The 25,215-nt window shown below is 31.8% G+C and overlaps 1 protein-coding gene across 4 annotated transcripts in view; it reads left to right on the top strand.

The window, feature by feature from the left end:
* numb (NUMB endocytic adaptor protein) overlaps positions 1-25,215 on the top strand; it is a 167,925-nt gene that overhangs the window by 62,103 nt on the left and 80,607 nt on the right. The window contains exon 1 of one of the 4 annotated variants that reach the window (XM_072523116.1): positions 3,234-3,905. The exons of 2 other annotated variants lie outside the window; for them this stretch is intronic. In XM_072523116.1, the coding sequence (XP_072379217.1) occupies positions 3,837-3,905 (69 nt within the window). In that variant the 5' untranslated portion in view covers positions 3,234-3,836. Of the gene's footprint in view, positions 1-3,233; positions 3,906-25,215 lie in introns of those variants that run through there. One more of the 4 variants, XM_072523115.1, reaches the window with a different exon arrangement.

Below are 25,215 nucleotides of genomic sequence, written 5' to 3'. Positions count from 1 at the left end.
TTGGAAATCATCATGGCTATGCGGACTCTGTTGACTGCCGCTCTAAAAAGTTCTGCACTACTGCATTCAAACCATTCCCTTAAGTTCTTAAGCCAGGATATTCTTCGTCTTCCCACATTTCGCTTTCCTCGGATTTTGCCTTGCATAATAAGTTGTAATAATGCGTATTTTTGCCCTCTCATCACATGTCCTAGGTACTCAAGTTTTCGTCTTTTGATAGTTAATATTATTTCCGCCTCATTTCCTATCCTTCTAGTTACTTCCACGTTTGACATTCTTTGAATCCATGATATTCGTAGGATTCTTCTGTAACACCAAAATTCAAAGGCTGCCAACTTATTCAGATGGATTTGTTTTAGTGTCCACGCTTCCAAGCCATAAAGAAGAGTAGAGAACACGTAACATCGAAGCATTCTCAGGCGTAGTTCTAACCTTATATCCCGACAACAAAGAAACCAAAGTCAAACCTTCTTCTTCTTCTTCTTCAAGTGCCATCTTCGTTCCGAAGGTTGGCGATTATCAGGGCTATACGTATTTTCGAAACTGCTGACCGAAACAATTCGTTGCTGCTACAGCTATACCATTCCCGTAGATTCTTTAGCCAGGAGTTTCGTCTTCTTCCTATGGACCTTTTTCCTGCTATTTTCCTTTGCATAATTATTCGAAGTAGTTCATATCTTTCGCCTCGTGTAATGTGTCTTAAGTATTGCAGTTTTCGTTTTTTGATCGTAAATATGACTTCCTTTTCTTTATTCATTCTTCTCAAGACCTCGACATTTGAAAAACCAAAAAATATTGAAAAAAAAAAGTCAAACCAGAGTTTGGCAATGAAATTTGGAAAAAAAGGATGTCGATAAAAATTGCAAACATTGAACAATTTGATTATCGAGCTATCGGAAAGGCCAGTTTCCGTGTCTCCTCGTAAATATCGATACAGTTCATGAAATGATTTTATCAGACCGTCTGATAAAATTGACTTGATGAATGATTTTTATAACGAATATCTGAGGTACTGAATATTTCATATGCACGTTCTTATCATATAGCCACATAGTACGTGTAGATTTGGTGCAAACTTCTTAAGACGTGTTTTAACTGGACGAAACTTCATCCATAATCATGAATAATTTTATTGGTAGTGTCAAAACAATAACTGGAAATTTCCATTCGACGTTACTGACCACTTTATAAAAAAAAATTTGGAGAGAAAACGCGGAAAATTTTTAAAAAGTATTTTGTTTTTGCAAAACTATGCTCCTGCTCACAAATCGCATGTTGCCATGCACACAATCGTGATTTATTACTCCTTTCAATCGTACTTCAAAGTTTTTAATACATCCTCGTATTACGAAAAAAATATAAATCACGAACTAATTGATTAGAAGCAAAAGGCCTTTCCGAGTAGCTAGCTTTGTGATCTGAACTTTCATATTTAAGTTTCTTTTTTATCACAAACTTAACTAAGTGCTCAGAAGGTAAAGGGTTTTTCAAGTAGTCTGCTTTGTGATCTGATCTTTCATATTTAAGTGTCCATTGATGCTCTGTAATAAACAGCTAATATCACAATACATGAACGAACATAAATCACGAAAAAAGACAAAAAAAAACATTGAAAAATCTAAAAACCGAAAGTCACCTGGGTGAGATCAAATAGTAAACGGCGGAATAATTCTTATGGCGAAATATTATCTGGCAAATGGAGAATAGCAATATTTTTTTAAAGGAGATCGCCCAATAACTATCATGGAATAAAATTAGTAAACACCACTCTAAAACAAACAAGAACATTTTGCTACTTCTTCTTCCTCTTTTCAAGCAATTCTTCTTGTTCATTGGCAGATTGATACCTACATGGAAGGTTTTCACTCCATCTTTTGTGCGGTCGTCTGATACTTCTACCGATTGGTAATTTATTTCTTACCACTACTTGACTCCACGGGTCACCTCCATTCTGCTTATTTGTTTATTCCATTTGCAATTGGAGACAAAATAAATGTTCTTCGGGCAGGTCGATATTTCTTTTCAATTTGAAGTTTTGCTTATACTACAAGAAAATGTACAGGGTTACCAACCTTTAAGTAATGACGTCACTGACATCTTTTTTAAATGGAATGCCCTGTATTTTTGTAGCAATAAAAAGATAATGATAAGTATTAAAAATGTATTTATAGTAAACAATATTTTTTGTGAACATTAACTTTACTACTGTATAAAAATTTATCGACACCGATATACCACTGATAATTATCATTAGTTAAATCTGATTGATCTTATACATTTTCTTGTATTATATGAAAAATTCAAATTAAAAATAAAAATCTATGAATTTATTCACAAATAATCTGTTGGTTTGATATTGAGAATATTACGGACTTTTGCCGCTCTCTATATAAAGCTTAGACCAGTATTTTTTTTTATAATTGCCTATACTGTTGAATCAAGAGATGATTCTAACCTAACGCAAATACTATTAGAAACAACGAAAATAAAAGTGTTTCGTAGAATAACAAATAAAACTTTAAAAGACAGAGTAACGAAAGAATATGTGAGATATATATCCAAAATCGAAGGAATAAACAGGGTGACCAAGAACAAAAACTGAATGGAATCAGCACATAAATCGAATTGCAGAACAGAATAGTAAAAATAACATGAGATAAATCACCATGGTCAGACAATCTCTGAAATCGAGCAATAACCCAAAGGAAGAACAGGCATTTATGCTTATAGAGAATAAGTTGTAATACCTAACATACTTTGTAATTATTATCGAAATATATAATTCATAAACATAATATATTACCTTATACAAAATCTAATAATTTGAACATAATATTGTTCTGAAGCTATTTTCTTGTGGCATCTTAATGTAATTTACTATTTTTTATCGGGAATAAGCCACAATTTCACTTGAAAATAAGTTTATTTGACGTTTCGATTTATAACTTCGGAAATCGTTCTCAAAATACAAAACATTAATATATTAAACAAATTTTGTTTTCTGTTCCTTGGTAAAAAATTCTTTTAATAATTTAATTTTATCTGTTGGAATTTATCATAATAAACAATTATCACGACGTTCATATCAACAATATCAATCTTTATCTCACCAGTAAACGTGATGTACTTAAAATGTTAACCGTTTTAAGGCGCTGGCAACATTGTCATAGGTGCGTTTACCTGTGCCGACATTTTCAGAACTGCTAATACAGCTTGGTGTGGGTAACACCTTAACCGTCATTCCGGAGACCGTCCGGACGGTGGTTTGCTTTTTGAATTTGTCGTGGTAGGCTGCGTCGTGCCTCGTTCGTGTTTAACGCGATTTTTCGGTCCCGTTCGACCGTTTTTCTATCGCGATAATTTCCCAGACGCTTTTCCGCGATTCGTTAATCGAAATTAAAGGTTAATATCTTGTCTTATCGCTGATCGAACTCTCCCAAAAAACAAAAACAAATCGTATACGATTATATCCTTCAATAAAGCTCAGTTAGTGATTTTTGGTTTGATTAGTTTTTCGGGGTTTTCAAGGCGAACCAGTTATAGAAGTGTTTTTTGTGTAAAATATCTATACTCCATTCAGACAAATCGGATATTGCTTTCTGAATGCAACTGCATTCTTGTGAGGCATTTAGTGGACCAGTGCAAGAGAGATAAACTCGGTAGGGTGGATTTATAGTGATAGTTTAGCTGACTTACAAGTCTCTTAAGCATCTGTCCGGCGGACCGCATCTGCTCTTAGTGAAGGGTGTTATTTTGTTGATGAACGTATGACGTTTACTGACTGGTGATTAATTTTGGTGCTTGGTTTCATTTAAGTTTTACAGTGAAATCAAAAAATGGGTAATCACCCATCTAATCACGTGCCTTTGGAAAGGAATATCAGTAAATTTGGAGATGTAAATGCGGTAGGTTCTAAATATTTTTTTAAGTAATGTTAACCGCTAAAATTTGTAGACCATAAAGTTTCGTTTTTTATTGTTAGAGTAATATTTAGTACTATTTCAAAAACATCAAATTATTTGATAGATATGATTACGACAACCTTGATGACATTAAGAAAATCGTGTTTTTTTAGATTTAGATATAAGGGAATCATCATTAAGGTGCCTGATAAAAACCAACACCGAGAGATAATTTTTAACAATTATATTGATTTTAATCTTAAACCGAATTGATAATAAATGTCATCTTAATTGATAATAAATGTCGTCTAATATCAAACAACTTTTCCATATTATAAAGCTGAGTGTCATTGTTTCTTTACTCGAATCTTCATCTTTAGTACACTGTTGACCAAAAAGTTATATTGAGTTTCTTTCCATTCTAGCTTTACTAGCACCAATTCACTGCTTCTTTAGTTTTTCAATTATTTCACTTGACGATTTCGACCTTCCTTATTACCTATTCTCCCTTCTCCATCACTGGAAAATTGATAGTGTTGTTCTTATTCAAAAATGAGTGACACAAGATGTATGTCAATACTATTAATTCGTTAGATGAGAGATTTTCTTCCCCTCTGGTCTTCTTTTCCTATAATGCTTTTTTATTTTTGATCTTTTAAATCGAATTCATAACAAATGCCACTTAAGATAAACAAAATTTTCATGCTTGTTTTACGGTGAAATATTATCATTTCTCTATGCGAATATTTAGTTAACAGGCTATCGACCAAAAAGTTCTTTTAATTTTATTATTGAAAAGTTGGCCATGGTAAAAAAATGCTATGAAAATGTTTGATAATTCTATTACCATTCGAATTCTATATGAGCATTTGCTTCCCCTCTGGTCCCTTTTTCCTATATTATTTCTTTTTATGATTGACCATAATATTTGATAATATGCACCAAATAATATAGGGCATATATGCGTGTATGTATTCATTATCCTTCCTATAGATAAATTTGTGCTAGAGACTATTTCCTAGGCTCCTAATTCTGACAAGATATAAATATATTTCCATAATCTGCAATATGTTCGCTTATTCATATATGTCATATCTTTGTACTTCCAACAAGATTTTATTGTATTTTCACACTCTTATGACCAAAGGCAAAAATGTATGGAGCAATGTAATTATTGAAGCTGACCTCTTAGATGAATGAAGACAAAGGGAATAATGATTCGTCATCAGCACAAATATTTTATCAATTTAAGATTCTCTCTTTCTGATACAATCTTTTCCTTTGTGATGATTGGAAGCTTCTAGCTCTCTAAGCCAGTAACGTGAGAAAACTGCCTGGCCAACTCATCCCATATTTTTCGTATTTTATTTCCAGGATAATCTCTGCATAAACTGCCTCCATTCTCTTTTATTATTGCTGTGTTTTTGACTTCACCCATCTTAATATGATTTTTTTCTTGTTCACTGATTATTATTATTATGCAACTTTTGCCTGGTTATCCTCGCCTCCATTTATCTTAGGTTGATATTAAGTACTCATCTCGTTAATGCTATTTTAGTATCCTCTCAAAGCGCGGGCCAATACATTTCCATTTTTTCTTCTTGATTCCAAATAACCACACAAATGTTATGCAATTTTTTAAAATTGCACATCATGCGATCATGCTAAGTCAATATTTTTTAATGAGCTACCCTGTATTTTATGACTGTATCAAAATGAGACATTAATTCTCTTTGAAATATTAGTGTCCTTTATACCTAACGTGAATATTTTTTTATTAATAGTGGTTTAATGTTAACAGGTTCATTGTCAAATTCACAAACAAATGTTTCCTTGACAGAAAATATTCATTTGCAAACTTTTATTCCTGCTAGACCTGTTATTTTTTTGTTAGACCTGTTAGATTTAAGAAAAGCAATTTTAATTATTACAACAAATCCTATGGATGATATGAATTATGATGTTTTATTTATTTATGGTAAGTGCAACAAAAACATTGTCTGAAGTATCCAAAAAATTTTCCATTTCATGACAAAGAAGTAGATATATTGAAAATAAGTATATCCTGACAGTAATAACTATTGAATAGTTGCTTAACTTACAGTTAATTTTAACCTAAACCCTATACCGGGATGATAATCAATTTGAAAACAGACAGAAACACACACACACAGAGAGAGAGAGAGAGAGAGAGAGATAAGGTCGCAATTTGAATTTTTAAAATTTCAAAAAGCCCTGTCTTTGACTACCTGTATAAGTACAAGTACCATTTATTACATGGCATGAATGAAAGTACTTTGCAAGAATTTTGAGAATCCTCTCTTTTGCTGTCACTAAAGATAAGAAGATGAATATTATTTTAAAAACAAATATTTTTTGATAAACCCAAATTTTCAAAAAACTGCGTTTTTAATAAACATGATATTTACTAGTGGTCCAACTAAAATTATGAAGTTACTAAACAAATACATAATTTGAGGTGTTTTCATTTATGAGAAATCTTTAAACAAAGAAAGATGAAACTAATGGAAGCATTAGCCAACCCACCTGTACAAGATAAGTGAAATAGTTGGCATCAGCATGCGCGCCGCCAGGATTATTTTCATTGGGTGCACCTTCTTTTCAAGAGGGTGCATCTGCATCTACACATACTATTAACCAATATAAACATATACATGTCTACTAAGTATTTTCTTTCTAGACAGGGGGTGCATTTGCTCCCCGCTGCCGGCGCCCATGGGTACCAGCACGCTGTGGTGCATACCTATGATTTATCTCATATCTTAAAAAAAGTATTTTTAAGTAAATTTTCTTTGAAGACCTCCTGGTTTCAGCCTGTATTTTTTCTCTTTCCAACCTGTGATTCTGAGCTTGACAATATATGAGATTTCCAATCAACCTTAAAACACAGTTATCTCTAAAAGTATTAACTAGGTGTAGTGAACACTACTTTACTACTTTTATCTTATTTTCATAGTCATAACATGCAGGCTGGTATTTAATAATATTGACTCGCTGTGGTTTGAAGTTTTATAAAATGGTATAAGTAAGTACTATTTGTAAAAACCATACATTTAGTAGTTGGAATTCCATATATAATAGATTCCTAAAAAATACATTACTTACTTTACGTGAGTATGTAAGTACAGATCTTCAAGGTGATAATGTTGGTAAATAAATGATTTATCACTGTCCAAAATCCTGTTTCTGCCATAATTTAAAAAAAATGTGAATATGAATTTTTAATAATAATAACAAAATAAGTCCAAAATTTTACCCAGAATTCAAAAATACAAAATATGTAGGAGGTTCCCTTAAAAATAAACTGATAATAAAGTTGATTGTGACTTCCGGTACAACCCGAAGTGGTACCGAGCTCTAAATATAGTATGTATATTAGTACACTTCGATAGAGCATCTCTTGTGGATTCTCTCAGTATAAGGTTATGCTACTTTACATCCTTACGAGAAATGACCAATTTTATTATAAAACAGTGACCGATTTGACACCGGGTATATTTATAAATACCAAAACTGCGAACATTTTGTTTTGTGCAATAGTCTATTTTGATAAAATTTATCAAAATTTTGTGAATAATTTAATATTGAATATAGGTATATTCAAACATCATATTTAAAAATATCTCAACTATCTTAAATGGATCACCCTATATATTATGACGTTATTAAAAAGAATTTTAACTATTCTTTAATATTCATTAAATTTACTTTCTACATCTAAATCTAACATTGATTATATATTTAGCATTTAATATATACATTACGTTTTTATTATAATTTTAATTACTATTGTATAGCCTGCCATGGAATTTTTAGTTGATACTTTTCAGTTCACCTAAATTTAGACAGATCAACAGGTTTACATTTTTGAGAACTGCTAACTATAAACTGAAATTTGGATGTCACGCTATACAATGATAGTGAAAAGTATAATACAAACATTGAATCTGTACAGATACTTAAATATAATTGAATCAATGAAGTTTAGGTATAGGAAATAGTTAACGAAACTTAACTTTAGACCAGTTATCTAATAATGTCATTAAACATAGGGTTTAAGTTCAATTTTTTTAAATAAGCGTTTTGAATATTATTTTAGCCATAAACCGTTGTTTCATCAAAATCGAAGATACTCAAACTTTGTCCCAAACAAAATGTTTGCAATTTTGCTATTTACAAAGATACATGGTGTCAAATCGGACACTGTTTCAAAATAATATTGGTCATATCTCCTAAAACACTCGGTATACGGTAGCATTACCTATATTGAGAGGATTATCAAGAGCTTTTCTATCGAAATGCATAATAATATACAGGGCGTTATATTTAAAAAAGGAAATTTTAGTCAATTTCCGGTATAACCGGAAGTGATAGGAGACTCTAAATATTTTAGATTAGTCGGGTATACATAAAAACCCGCCATCCTACATTTTTTTGTATTAGTTACTTAATTATGTTAAGTTTCTCTAAAACGTCTAATTGGAACTCCCAAAGAGTCACCCTGTATAATATGCACATGTAGTACTTAATTAGCTAGTGAATGCACTGTTGCCGGGTTTGAAAGTAGTATAAAAAGAAGTAGGTCATCTTTTTCCCACTGCATATCTAAATGCAGTAACCTTGCATTATATGATACTCATAAGCATTTTCTTTAAATAAATTACTGAGGAAGGTTTTAAGTAATTATGCCAAATTCATTTAACACACTTATAAACTTCAATTGTGTTTTGTTTTGGAAGGCTACACAGTCTTTATATCAAATTGATTTCACATTTCACAAAATATCAATGAATAACGGATATTTTTCTGATTGAACATTATGGTATGGAGCGCTACCTACTTCATCTTAAAAAGTCGAAGATCCCTAATGCCGTGACGTTCTATTAATATATGTTTGTTGTGATTTTGCTTCATCCAAATCGAAATTGGTGGATTCTTAATTCGCTTTTGATTTGTTTAACATTTTCAACCATTCCGAAGCTGATTCCAGCAGATTTCTCTACACTTGTTTGTACTTTGGTAAGAGAAATAACAACGTTACCATTATTGGCCACTTCTTTCATGAAATTATAAATATTAAATTTAATTTCACGACTTTGCGCCTTCAAAATTGTATGATTCTCAAGCGAATTAAATTCCATTACGAAAATATGTTGCTTCGGCTGTACTTCGGATATAGACTGACACACTTCGAAAACAAACCGAAAACTGAGGGGCTCCCTATTCTGGTCCATCAAAAACCACTGCGCATCTCAAGGTTAGAGACAAAGTGGATTTGGACAGCCTGTACTCCATTAATTCCTTAGCATATTCTTATTGCCTCAATATGTGATCGTTAATTACATACTACATTTTATTGGAAATTTACTACAATTACAAATGTTTTATAGTTTATTCCCAAAAAAATAATAAATAATATAAAAATTTAACAAAAAAATGTTTCAGAACCATGCATTCGGTATTCTAAATAATGTATAAACGATGATATTGAGGTAATCATTTTTAAATAAATTGTACATACTCGTTTCGATGGTTTTCACGCGAATAAATGCTGGTAATTTGTTATGCAAATTAAATGATGATTCGATACCTTCTAGGAAGAGGCAATGAATGTTTTTTCTACTTTCAAACATTCAGCTTACGTCAATTAACAGACAAAACGAGTGAGAAAATATTTAGAGACAATGCTAGTAAATCATTATTCTAGTATGCAGGGCCGGACTGGCTAATAAAAAAGGCGATCACTCAAACTCCTAACTCCAACCTAACTCTAAACAAATGCGCCAGTACCCCCCCTCCCTCCACCTAACCGTCTCACATCAAACTTTTTGAAATCCTAATACATGTAAAGTATATCAATATTATTTGTGAATTAAAAAAAGTTTAGTTTTAATTTAAATCCATGAAATAATTTACTATTTTTATTGGGAATAAGCCACAATTTTACTTTAAAATAAGTTTTATTTGACGTTTCGATTTCCACGTGGAAACTCTCGGCAGGGCGTTCATAGATATAATAAGAATAGACTAGGCATCGTGAGCAAAATAGTGAAACGTGGAGCACTCGATCGGTGGTTTATCTATCTCTCTTTAGCACCTAGTGTAATCAATGCACCTCTCACCTTCCGCGTTACATTACTCCCACCAATATTAATTAAGGTAGATCACGAGCGTATGATAGACAAAGATAGCTAGACCACATAAAGTGAATATTGTTGTTTCACCCCTATTCACAGAGCTGCTTATATCTTACCTAGTCTATTCTTATGTCTGTGAGGATGTCTCACGACAAAGATTGGACTACGAGCTTTTTAACTGCAACAACTTTAATATATCTTATTGGAGTTGGAATTACCGTGGCTGCTATCATCAGACTTGTTCTCTAATGGATTCTCGCTAAAGGGTGTACTCATTCCGATTACGGGGTGAGTACGGGTGAGTTCCGCATTGTTATGTTTTGTCACTATCTTGTCTGTGCCGGGAGTGTGTAATTTACGCTCCTGTTACCTTCTTTGGTTTTGGTAGCCGTTTCTCAGGATCTCAGGTTTTCAGGCTCAAAGAAATAGCTTCCGTTTCTCACTATCAGCTTTAATCTGCCTTACTCTTTTGTACTCCCTGGATACTTCAATAAAATTTTAAAAACTGTGAGTAATTTATTAACTGCTTCTACAGACGAACCTACCCGTACAAAAATAAAAAAAAATCATGGTGATTGGTAGTCAATCAAAGTCACCTCCTAAATTTTTTCAAATTTTTGGTGCGCTCTAAAACTCCATATAAAATACTTATGACTATCAATAACATCGTTTCTAAATTCAATTATTTGTTCTAAATAAAATTTAATTCTAATGGGGAAAAGACGACCTAGATTTTTATTCATATGCTCCAAACATACATACCTGATAAGGGCCTGATTCAGTTAGTTGGTATTTATTATTAAAGTCATAATTATTTACGTTTGAGGATATTGTATCCTTTTAACTAGCATTATCATTATTTATATTAATCGAGGGTCGTTCAGGACTGCCCCGTTACCCTCCATGGTCTCTACAATAATAGACCTGTTTTCAAAAAACAAATTTTCACTAATTGCTATAAACTATTATCTATTGGTAAACACTGCACTGAAAACACGGCAAGGCGGGAATCTACTAAAAAACTGCCAAAAATTAATGTTTTTTGGGAGAGTTCCAAAAAAACTAAAACCATTTTGACATTTACTTTGACGTATGGCGAAACAAATGGCGTTCTTCAGCTGACCAGATTAAATCCGGACAAATCATAATTTTGGAGGAAAACTCTGTATTACCGTTGAAATGACCATTTGACCATTAGCAAGGGTAATGGAAGTGCATCCTGGAAAAGACGGTATTTTGCGAGTAGTGACTCTTAAAACAGAGTAGTGGACAATTTATAAAACAAGCTGTTTTACGTAAAAACTAGAGGTCGCTGGTTAAACGAATTAAAATAATAATGAAGAAAAAAATGCAATATTTTGATTGTGAATAAATTAGCAATTAATTTAAATATTACGAAAAATAGCTGCCTTAACTCATTGCTGTTATGTGTACAAAGAAAAAACTTTGAAATATGGTGTATTAATTATTATAGCCAGTGGAGTAGAGTTGTATCTGCGCAACGCGCCTCCGGCCGAGGCACAAAAAATGGACGTTCCGATTCACTAAAGATGATTACAGTACGCTGTCTAGACTGAAAGTGTCTTGAGATGGGTAGAAAACCCTCTGACGACCCTTCTTAGGTGGTCGGTAGGTTGGTGGGACAAGTGCATACCCATAAATCAACTCTATTTCATTGCGCTTTTAAATGGCGATAATCTAACTAAACGGTCACAGAAATATGACATTTTACAGGGTTTACTGTCCTTGCGACATATTTTCCAAATAACAAAAGACAAGTCAATCTCTTTGAACTTAAAAACAGATTACATATGCTAGCCAGTTTGACAATGAGATTTTAACGAATAGAAGAAAATAATATCTTTTAAAGTAAATAACTGGTTAGAATATATCATTAAATAAGATCATATTATAATACAGTAATAATAATATTGAATGCAAAATATGTAACTAAATACTAAATACTTTCCCAAACACAAGCGGTTGCAAAAATTTGTTCGCTACCTGTTGATAACTAGTTAAAGTTTAAAGAGAACTTTTCTTTGTCTTGGAACATTATTTGTTTACTTTGTTATTGTATACTAGAAACTTTAGTTATCTTGAAAGACTCTGCTTTGAAGGAAGGACGGCATGTTCGCTGTATTTTTATTTGTAATGTCCTAGAACGGCCCTTCATGTGCGCAAATAATGGCTCCTAGTGGCAAGCTTGACTGGTTTTCAATCTCTCAGTTTCATAAAGGAAAGGCATGGATGTTCTAGACATTATAAATATAGTCCACAAATAGTTGTTTTATTTACAATTTCGAAGCAAAGCTGTACATACAGCACAACAGTACCCACTGTTTCGTTATTTAGGATTCTGGGGCACAACAATCCTATATTGTAGTTAAGAAGTGCAGAAAAGTGCACCTGTATATTTTAGGCCAATTGTGGATGTACCACTCTTGGCCTCTGGTATAACAGAAATAGCGGATATTGATACCTATTAAAGGCGCCCGAATCATAAAAATGGTCTTCGAAGGCGGCACACGTTACATCTTAGCTATTAACAGAAATCGCTGGGTGCAATTTTCGAGCTATGTGCGCTAGCCTTTGATTATCTTATACTTGATATATGAGTTTTAATGTGCAAAAACACCATGTTCAATTGAAACAATAAATTAATCAAACGTCGAAATCGGAAGCAAGTAAAATCATTTTTTAGGGAAATGGGTACCTACATCATCTTTGTGTGAAGTTTCAAACATTGTTTCAGCGTTGAGTTTTTTTATGGATAGATGCTAGCGAAGGCGCATCGACGCGGGCCGGCGGGCCAGTCCGGCCATGCTAGTATGCATGTTGTAGCTAATGTTAACAAGAGGACAAAAAAATTCTACTGGCGAACGTAAGTTAAGGGAAAATTAAGGGACAGAAAAATCCAGGTCACAAAAGACTATTATCTTTGGTGTATGTTTTGAATGAGTGGAATAGCTGCACAACAAAAGAGTTGTTTATATAAACTGTATTAAGATTAGAGTAATATTGATAATATCAACTCTTCTCTAATTCATATAAAACCTAATTTAGGTGCTAGAAGGATTGCTATTATCTTATAAGTGTTATCTTATGAATTCGCAACTGATCTGAAAATAATATATGGTGGACAATTGTCCATCCGCATTCAAAATTCTTCTTCCTACAACACTACGTTTACCCATTAGATTGATATATGAGGTTGCCAAATTTTAAAATGACAAAATATATAAATACCTAGGTCAAATATGATACTGTTGTAAAGTTTGACGTTTTATTGGTTTTTGTGTTCAAAACGTTTTTTTATACGAAAGTTAGAAGAGCTAATTAAACTTGATCGTGAACAAAGCGCAACTAACATGTCTCCCCATATCATTAAAGTTGTTTTTTTCCGTAAAGTATTTATATGCTAAAAGATAATAGCCCAAGACAAAGGTTGATCATTACGGTGCACGAGTGACTTCGTTTTAAACAAGAAGTCACTTCTATCGAATTAATGGGTTATTTTAAAGTCACCAAAAATACTTCGAATATAGATTCAAAATTATTCAAAAGCATCTAAGTATATTGATGTGCATAAAGAGTCTTAAACAACAGAAAATACATTTTCAATTTGTGTGTATAAAAACTTTATTAAACTTTTGTTCTTATTATATAGCAAGCAAAATGTGTGATTTAAATCGGGAAGAATTATCATCATTAAATGTAAAAAAACAATGTCAAAATGGTGTCGAAAATTTAAGATGGTAAAGAGGTTAAGCCGCGACCAGGTGCATTGTGTATTGCGTCAACAGAAATGGGGCATGTGTGGAATGCTTATTTTAGAGGAATTTATAAAACAATAAATGTTGGTGTGTGTATAGGATCTGTCCATAGTATCGTAAAACTCGGTTACAGCAAAGTTTGTGCGCAATAGGTTCCTCGCCTTTTGTCAGAGGACCAAAAAAGCTTGTGAATGAGTTTATCTTTGCAACATCTCACGGAATACAGACAATACGATAATGACTTTCTTTCGTCAATAATTGCTGGCGACTAATCTTGGTATCATTATTTTGAACCATCCAGTAAGCTGATGAATCATTGATGCAATGGAAACACGCAAATTCCTCACCACCAAAGGAGTTTAAAGTTCAACCTTTTTCATGGCAAGGCTATGCCAACATTTATTTTCGACCATGAAGTACCCGTGCTCATACGAGTTTACAAAACCTAGAGTGCATATCAACGCGAACTTGTGTAATGATACTTCGAACAAGGTCTATCAACAAACAAGATGAAAACATACAGAGAAGCTCTCACGTGGTGTCATTCTTATGCACAATAATGCTCGGTCTCATGTTGCTTTGTAGTTAAAGGATATTGGAGCATATTATACTCTCTAGTCCCCTTTGAGTCAAAATGCCATAAAAGAACTCTTTAATCAACAGCCACAATAATTCTTTTAATCATGGTATGCATAAGTTGCTGAAAAAATGGGAGATGTGGCCTCAATTGTAGTGGAAATTATTTGTAGATCGCCAATAATTTTTTTTTCTGAACCACAGATGGGTTTCAATTGAGCAAGCCTCGTAAATATTACTGTTTTGTTTTTATACTATAAGTTTAAATTTAAAATTAACGAAAAAGTTGTTTTGGAATAAACACTTGGATCATTGATATTATGCAAGTTACATTTAAACAATCAAAGAAGGTCATCCAGTATATTTTATTACAAGGTAGCATGGGTTGGTGCATGGTTATTTTTGTTCTTAGCTACAAGGAGTGTTCGATAACTGTATGGATACTCACAAAACACAAAGGACATGCAAAATGTTTTTCAGATGAATTATTTTATTTATTATTACAGTAAACTTATTTTAAAGTAAAATTGTGGCTAGTTCCCAAAAAATAATAAATTTCATAATCTAATGATTTAAAATCATTAGATTATTAATATAATACATATAATATGTATAGGCAAGTAAAGCGAAATTAGTTAGGCACAATGTATGCACAATGAAATTTTTACATCACTGCGAATTCATTGACCGAGCGGTTAAAAATGTCAATGACTCCAAAACATTATTAAGTCCTTTTGTCTGAAATAAAATTAGCAAAACTAAATATTCTTATAACGGTTAGTAATGTTAAAAAAGTTAATTATCTGTGAATATAAACCGGTTAAAATTTTTACCAAACGTAATACATATCTTCACAATAAAAAATCAACCAACCATATTAAAGTCAATGGTATATATATAACAATAAAAACTATAGACCTAATAGGTCCATGACTCAGAAAGGTTTTTCTTTATTTCTTCAATTTGGTTTTTTTGATTGTATTTTATTACCAAAGCGGTATTTAATAAAATAACTACTAAGCTTACTGCAAATTTTGTATGTTCAATGTAAAACTTGAAACTTCATGGCCAATCATAATATACACAATAGTAAAATATCGTGATTTATGACAATATCTAATAAATACAATATTTAAAGTTGTGACTCCCGTGATGACTACTTGTCTTAAACTAAAATTATGCAGAAAATCATTAAACAACTAAACTCAAGATTTGAGTTGAAATGGAAACAGTGTTTTTTTCTTTACATTGTAATTTTTTTATTGAATCATAAAGTAGACAGGGTATGTATTATCACATCAGGTCGATGGCCTGCACGGCTTTGCTGACACATAAGCACACTTGTCGAAATTTTCCATTATCAATTTGCATACATGTTGCTGAATTTCGTTAATGCAGCGTTGAATTTCCTTAATAAACACACCTATATGGTTGTAGGCTTGTTGTTAACGTAACATTCGACTAAAAATAACACCATAAAAACAATCCAATGGTGTTAAATAACACGCTCTACGGGGCCAATTCTGATCACCGAAACGAGGAAGTCCACAAGCAAGAAATGTCTCATTCAGTAATAGAATTGTTTCAGGGGATCTATGGCATGTGGCACCGTCTTATTGAATTCACATGTCGTTCAAATCAATATCATCCAATTTAGTCAGAAAAAACTTTTTTATTATGTTGCGATATCGACCACCAGAGACGGTCACTGCTTGACCAGCCTCATTATCGAAGAAGTATGGTCCAATGATGCCTCTAGCCCAAAATCCGCACCAAACACTGACACGTTGTGTGTGCATTTTTTTTTCGACAGTCACATGTGGGTTCTCAGAACCCCAGATGCGGGAATTTTGATGATTAACAATCCAGGTGAAAATGTGGTTCATCGCTTAGAATTTTTCTCGAAAAATCACCATCCACCTGTTGATGTACAATAATCCATCTAATTCCCTTCGCTGTGCATGATCATTAGGCTTTAGTTCTTGTTTCAATTAAACTTTGCAAGTATGAAGATGCAGATTTTCAGTGAATATACGCTGTAAAGAGCTTCTTGAAATTTTCATTCTTGTCCATGAACCGAATTGATGTACCTGAATTTACACCAACACTCTCTCGCACTTTGAACACTTGAGTGGTTTGATTTTGGACAGCCAGTGTGTTTAGCATCACCAATCGACCAGTTTACCCCTGATTTTTACGACCATATTTTGTAAAAAAATTTCGAACTGTGTAGCCTCCAAAATTTTATTTTATTTTAGAATATTGTTCAACAATGAAAACGCTTTGTTCTCTCGAGTAACGCTCCATTCTTACTAACCTAAACTGTCAGCTGTCAAACTGATTCTGTTCTTTCTTGCCAACACTTTACTCCACAAATGCCGACAAATTCAAATCTTGCGTGAATTTTGGGACACCCTATATTAATGTTGAAACGTCCAGTATTAATTAAAACCTCAATTACTAATAACAGTACGATCATATTATACCAATATTAGTAATTGTGGTTTAGATCACAGCTATTGCGGTATCAATTATTATTAGATCACTGCGATTTTGCTATTTTGAAGGTTATATACACTAAGTTTATGTCACACCCTTACTTATATAGGTATAACGCTGAATGGTTTTCGTCAACATCCAAATACAAAAAGATAAAAACAGATGTTTGAGGGTTCTTCTTCTTCTTGATGTGCCCATCCGTTACGAATGTTGGCGATCATCATGACAATCTTTATCTTATCTGCAGCAGTGCGGAAAAGCTGCACAGATGTTGTATTGAACCAGACTCTCAGGACTGCTTTAACCAAGATGTTCTTCTTCTTCTTCCTGGACCTCGTTTTCCAAATATTTTTCCTTGCAGGATGGCTTGAAGGCTTGAAGTTCGAGGGTTACTGTTCTAATATTCTATTTCCATTTGTCTTTTGTCACTATTTGAACTTTCATATATTTGACGTCGACACTTTTACAGATTATTTATTTTGATTACTACTGCCATCAATACATTTTTTGGCCAGATAAACATGATTCATTTGTGTACCCTTCTACATTAATTTTAACGACTATCTTCTTAGTAAATTTGTTTAGTTGGTTCTTGTAACATATATATGTTACGGTTAAAACGCGAATATCGGATAATACTAGAATTACCCGGATAGAGTTGGAATTATCCAAGCCTAGTGGATAAAGTTTCAATGTGTAGTATCAATATTTCGTTGTATTCTGGATTTATCTATCTTGATTTTAATACTATATTACCCTGTTCAAATAAATAACCGTTTCTAATTTGGAGTAAAAATTAATATGATTTTTATTGTTCTTAGTCATATCAAGTTCTTAATGCTTAGTTACATTTTCTGGACAATAATTCTGTAGTAGAGTCTTAATAAAGAAAAGAAAGCAAAAAAATTAAAAGTTGTTTTTACTTTTATAGCAAAGTTTAAAATGTACTGCTTTATCCATTTGACATTGGATATATCTATCAATCTCTGTCTATTATCCAGAAAATTTGGATAATAAGCAAAGTATCCGGGTAGAATTAGTTTGACCCAATTTCGGGGTTTACCCGTAACATATAAATACATTTCAGTTATACAGTCTATAAATATACATTAACACAGTTTTGGTGGATTTAAAATTCACTGTATTAGAATTAATTCAAATAAATTCATTGAGATGAATTCATTCAAAGACAATATTCATGAAATCTGGCATGCAAGTACAATGACATGTAGCTCATCTGATGCAATATTTTTTCATGCAATGGGACACCCTGTATATTTACCTTTAATAGGAGCTGAAAATAATTTCAGTAGATCTAGGTAGATCTATTCATCTATTCTTTAACCATGAAGTGATTTATTTCTTGTTTTAACAATTTTTTGTACTAAACTTGGTGTCTATGAATTAGAAATAATCAGTACTTTTAAAATTTGCCAAAATATATAGGGTGTCCCATTTAACTTAGATAAGTTAAGGGTATTTCCGGTGAAACCGGAAGTAGATTAGTAACAGATAGTATATGCCATCAAATGCGTTATATGTCATTGTCCTTGCGTGCAAAGTTTCATGAATATCGTCTTTTTCGTTTCAAAGATATTTACTTGGTTACATACTTTATCCCAACCCTGAATATGTGACAAAAGTAACCATAAGGGTTTATTTGCTTAATTGAGGGTGTTAATAGGGTTTTTTAATGGGGGTGTTTTAATGTTTTAAACGAGATTTTAACACCCTTCATAAGGGTGTAGTAAAGGGTGTTTTAAAGAAATCGGGTGTATATAAGTTTGTAATTTACGTTTATTGAACTATGAAACTAAGAAAATTAAATAGAATTAAGTGAACATCAGCCTGTTTTTGTTTCTTTTCTTTCTTTCTTTTACTACTTTATGTAAGTACTTGGCTATTATTTGTTTGATAAAAAATAAAACGATTATTAAAAACCTATTAAATATTTCTTTGTATTATAATATCAGAGTTTTATTAGATACCAGTGGCGGCACCAATAGTACTGTTCATTTCAATAACGACAAAATTTATCACATTTTTTTATAGAAACTTTTATAATCTTTTTAAAATTAAATAGCATCTCTCCCACAAAAATATTTCAGATTACTATGGATACACTATATATTTCTTAAATTTATTTCTTAGATTTTTTTTTTAATCTTAAATCTTTTTTCTTTCGGATTTTAATTGCTCAATTTACCTTTTTAATATATTAATATGAGCATATTTGTTTTATTTAAAACATCTAAAGTCTTGGGGTGCCATAAAAAACGATTTATAAGCATCCTTAAGATCATCGTATTGTTAAAGCTATAAAAACATCACGTTTTTTTGTTGTTAATACGTATTTTTATTTTCAGTTCAAATAGACAAATGTTTAATATTTATTTTTATATTTTATCTAATAGAGTGACTGCATAACTATATATATATATATATATATATTAATTTCACGTTAATAACTTATTTTACCATAGTTATACCACCTCTTTATTTTTATTACTTTTATATAGCTTAATTAAGTGCACACTCTTCTACTTGCGCAAATATCATAAATCAGCAGCGCTTTGATAAAATGATATGGTTTAGATAAAAAGTCTACGAGTCTACTTCGATTCACAATTTGCAACGTTTAGGTTAAAGGTTTATGAAAATATCAGTTATTATAGTTCCCTGTAAGATGCTCCCCGAAATATTCGTTTTGAAAATATGTTTTAGATTTTAGATAAAGGGTTCGTTTTTCTTAATTATACTCTACATCTATGTTTATGGCTTTCGTCTATTCTTTAATCTCTGCTGTCATATATCGACTTTCCAGTCGAAGCCTTACTTCAGGAGGTATTAAAACTTTTCCTCCCTGCGCCGCTCATGCTCCTGAACCTTTTTCGGTCCTTACTGAGCTTCATCGCGGTTCATGTTTGTCCCTGATCCATTCTTGTTCTACGAGAAGCTAAGGTCACTCCCAGAAGATGCCTCCTTGATAGCAGAAAGCTAATGAAACCTGTTACCTGAGTGTAGCCCACTTTGATGAAATATTAAGCAATATTATCATGCATACAAACTCTTCACTAATATATACTACCACTTTTTTGTTGTGGTATTTTTTTTAGATAATTTCAGAATTTTCCCGCCGATCAAATTAAATTCGAAAAAAAATTAAAAAAGGCCTAGTACTTAACGAGACTAGATTAAAAACAGTTATATTTGCCTATAACACATTGACACGACACCATGTTATTAGATATGAATCAAGACGTCCTTCTGTACATTCTAGAAATCCTCCAGACTACTAATGTTTAGAATTATGAACATCTTACAATAAAAACAGATAACTTTATATGTCGCACGAAATAATGAAATGCAATGAAAATATTTATCAAGTTTTGAAAGTATAAGACATTAAAAAATAAAAAAATATAAAAAAATAAAAGCTACTTCGTTTTAATAAATGAAAAAACGTATGTTGCAACTCCTCAGTATAATGTGGAATACAGTTAACCTATTAACGGAGGTTACGAAAACAAAAAAAAAAAAAGATACTTATAAACTTTGACATCTTAGAAATTGAAAAAAAAGTGGTACAGGTTGGCGGTACTGTATACTATTTAGCGCGAAGCTTCATACTGTTTTTTGTATTTTTAAATTTTAAATAATATTTTTAAAATTAAATAATGTAAATTTATTATTTAAGTACTTATTATTTTAATTAGACGTGTAATTTTAATGAATACGTGGTGAATCTATAGATGATTCAAATAAAAAAAATGTAAGAATTACATAAAACCGCTGTTATATAATATCCTTGTTATAGATTTTAATAAAATTGAAAAATGTTGTGTCACTGACTCCCTTCGTTGCGTAAATGGACTCTTCTGTTTACAACAGCGCCTTACCAAGGCGCTTCTCTAGTAGAAGTATACTGTATCCAGAAATTTAGTGTCTCATTATAAAAGTTATTTTAATAACAGTTGTAAAACTGAATAATCCCTTGTAAGTACTCTATTGTTGTATAATTATCACAGCTATCCAAGCTGACAGGACCGGCATATAGCCAAGTCAACTGTAGGTTAGTACATATAATCAGATCAAATATTATCATTCAAGCGTAAAGCCAAAAAACTCTTTTTATAAACATACAAATTTCCCATAATTATTGTATTCTTTTATTAATCATTATTTTAAGTCTCAATTGTATGAAGCAAATCGACAAGGAGGTGATCTCATTCAAGTATTAGAACCTGAACAGCGCCAACGAATACATTTATCTACTGATGCAAAACAAATTATTGCTAATGTTTTTTAAACTCTTGTCGAAAAAAATATGGACAGTAACGAAGCCTTACATGAAACGGCAACTTTGACTAAAAAACCATTATCCACAAAAATTGTAACTAATCCTATTATACCAAGATTAATAAGACGGGATAACAGTATTTCTCGGAAGCTCGATCGTGCAGATGAAGATCTTATTCGTCGCAAAGTGTATGCCTTGTATGAAGAACAAATTGTACCCACACTAGATATATATTAGTTGACAGGCTTCACGTCGACAACACTGAAATTAAGTGCGGTAGAACAACTGTTTGGAAGTGTTTGCAACGTATAGGGTTTAAATACAAAAAAGTAGATAAAAGACAGGTACTTATGGAATCCAATCGTTTACGGATATGGCAAATGGAATATTTAAACAAAATTAAACAGTGTCGTCGAGAGAATCGACCTATTATTTATTTAGATGAAACGTGGTTTGATACACACGATACGCCATCTAAAGGTTGGGTAGATAATAGTCAATCTTGTTCAACAAAAGCGCCTTCTAATAGAGGAAAAAGAATAACAATATTCCATGCTGGATCAGTCGATGGATGGGTTCCAAATGCCTTATCTCTATCAGTTAAAAACATCAGTGATTCATGTCTCGATTACCATGACAATACAACTTCAGATATATTTGAAGACTGGTTCAAAAATAAGTTAATACCCAACATACCCCCTAATAGTGTTGTAGTTATGGACAATGCAACATATCATAGCAGGCAATTAAATAAAATTCCCAGTTCAAGCGATACGAAAATAACAATACAGAATTACTTGTATGACAAAGATATTTATTTTCACATAGATAATACTAAGAAGGATTTATTGGACATTTTAAAAAGTTTCGCATTGAAAAAAGAATACTTTTGTGATAATTATGCCGAAAACATGGGTCATACGATCATTTAAGACTTCCACCATATTACTGTGTATTTAACCCAATCGAACATATGTGGCATCAACTTAAGTCAAGAGTTCGAAGAAATAATACTTCGCCACATTTAAATGCATCTGTCCTGCATTTAATTGAAAAGGAAGTACTCAAAATTGATGCGAATAGTTGGAAAAATGCAGTCTCATATGTTATGAAAGCTGAGAATTCATATTTTCCTACATATAATATACAAAATATTATCATCAATTTAAAAGACGACAGTGATAGTGACACAGATTTAACATAATATCTATGTGATGTAATATTTATACTCGTTTTGTGTGTGTGTGTGTGTGTGTGTGTGTGTGTGTGTGTGTGTGTGTGTGTGTGTGTGTGTGTGTTTTGTGTTTTATTGGCACTGGTTTTCACAACCAACTGGCCAGTCAATTTCATAATGTTTTTTTTTAGACTATACCTTATCACTAACTCAGGGGAGTAATGTGTAGTCTCTGTGTTAAGTAAATGTCTTGTTACTTTAGTAAAGTCGACGTCATTGTCTTTACAAAGGGACGCTAATTGTATCCGAACGTTTGCGGTCCCTCAGGTGAGTACCGATTTACTCGTTTTAAAAGGTTCATATTTATTCATGTTGACATGTTATGTTTAACTTTTCCGTTTCATGTCTGAAAAAGTTGGCAAAAAATGATAAATTTCTTTATTAATAATTTCACGAAAAAAAATTATTCTTCACTAAAGGTTGTGCATCACATAAAATTATTAATCAATAATCTTATAAAATATTAAGTGGTAGATAGGGAAAATCATAATTATTAATTAATACTGAAGTGATTTTAAATTTAGATATACAAGAAAATGTTATTTTAAAATGTTTGTAGGTATTAAAAATTATGACTAAGTTCATGGCCTTCTAATAATTAAATAATACATTTAAAGTAAAAAGTAAATAAAAAAATACTTTTGCATTTGTTGATTTTGTATATTGAATAAGTTATCAGTTTATGTATTTTCCCCTTAATTATCTAGATATTTATTTAAATTAAATATGTAATGTAAATTCCAAATAAAATATAAAATTCGTTAAGCCGGCCCTTTTTACTATTTACCTGAAGAGGCAAATCTCTTTATGGCGTCGACTTTATCAGCGGGATACTTTTAAATTCTGCATAAGTCAGTTCTTATAATTGTGAATGAAGTATACCTGCTCGAAATACGCTTTATCGGGGCGCTACTTCTGTGAAACCGTGTCGTGGCGCAACTTCCGTGATGCTCCTCTCAGCATTTTACTATAGAGAAACAGTAATACAATGCCAGTATAGAAGCTTCGCTTTAACAATTACATTATAATGCATCATTTATAATTTAAAATAAAAAATAGTTTTATAAAGTATGAAATAAAATGAAATGGTATTTTATGTCGGTACTGAGTACAAAAAACAACAAAAAATTTCAACAAAAAACAAAATTTGTTTTATTTATTAATGTTTTGTATTCTGAGAATGATTTCCAAAGTAGAAATTGAAACATCAATAAACTTATTTTAAAATTAAATTGTGGCTTATTCCCAATGAAAATAGTAATCGCTTTAAGATGCCACAAGAAATCCGAACAATTTTAAAATAGTTAAGATTATAATGTAATATAATGTAATATTAATGTAATACCGAAAGAATTGATAGATGAAATACGCTAATGACCTATAGCGAAGAAAAACAATCGCAATGAATTCATTTTTCGACGAAGAAAAATCTCTAATGAAGTACAAACCTAAAAAAATCTGAACGAAATAGATCACGTGACAACCAGCAAGAAAATTGTTTTAGAATATGTATGAGTATCTAATAATTTTACTCTAGACACGGATCATTGATTATACAGGCAGGGTATTTACTAACTGAAAAGTGTGTAAAATCCTAATTGTACCACTTTCCTAATGGCGACTCCAGAGTCGATAGACTATGTAAATAAGTTAGATGTTCGTTTGTAAACATATAATGTATTATGTTTTAAACAAAATATATGTAAATTTATATATAAAATGTATTATATAAAGTAAATAAATAAATATACCACTGTTTTTTCACCTTTTAGAAATCTTTTGATGGTATAGAACAGCGTTTCCCAAAGTTTTTTGGTCGAGAGCACTATTCAGGACAGAAATTCTGTAGGGAACACTTACCATATTGCACCTGAAACCTATATAGGTGTCACAGAGAAAGAGATATTAGTGGGGGGGGGGGGGGATATAAACCATTACATGTTCTATTCACTTTATTCAATTTTTTTTCATTCGCAAACATAAGAAACTTAATTACATATAACGAAAAATAAAATAAACACACCGTTCGATAATACAAGATTTTTTTTAATGCCCCTGTTGGATCTCGGTTAAATAGTAACAATTCATTGTTATTTGACATAAAAAATTTTTAGCAAAAAGTATGTGTACTCATTCGAGTACAATGGGCTGATCGGGAGTCAAAAATATAAAACATTGTGTAAAAATGAAAATATTTTATTTTCTTACAATATAGGTACATACTTGGGTATATCCTGTATTATAATCTAACTAGTATGAAATTGTACAAAACAATCATGTTCCATACATAGAGTAATTTCACACTTTATACAAATCCAACGTACTCTTTGATGGCATAAGCGTCATCGAAGTTTGTCTGTTTTCTTTGGAAAATAACCGCTTTCATCCATTTTTAGACTAATTGGTACAGATCCTGCTAGTCGTTTTCTAGAATAAGTAGATTTCCCAAAACTTAAATAATGACGTACTACATCTCGTTGAAAAGAAAAGCCGAAAGATTCATTTCTTTATTTTCAGCAAATATTTGTAATCTTCACGAGTTAACAAGAGCTGAGTTGAGCATGTGGGTAAAATTTGCCACCACCATTTTTTACCTTGTATACTGACTCGGTAGTTATTAACCGATTGGTCAAAGAGATCAACACCGCCCATTGAAGCATTGTATGATGAGAAACATTTTGGTTGGGGTACATCAATTTTTCGTTTGGCAGCAGCACACCAATGATTCACTTTTGAAAGTGGTTCAATACTATCGTAATTTGATGCCATT

This window comes from Diabrotica undecimpunctata, chromosome 2, assembly GCF_040954645.1.
Source record: "Diabrotica undecimpunctata isolate CICGRU chromosome 2, icDiaUnde3, whole genome shotgun sequence".
Classification (NCBI taxonomy): domain Eukaryota; kingdom Metazoa; phylum Arthropoda; class Insecta; order Coleoptera; family Chrysomelidae; genus Diabrotica; species Diabrotica undecimpunctata.
This window is presented reverse-complemented; position numbering and strand designations above follow the sequence as displayed.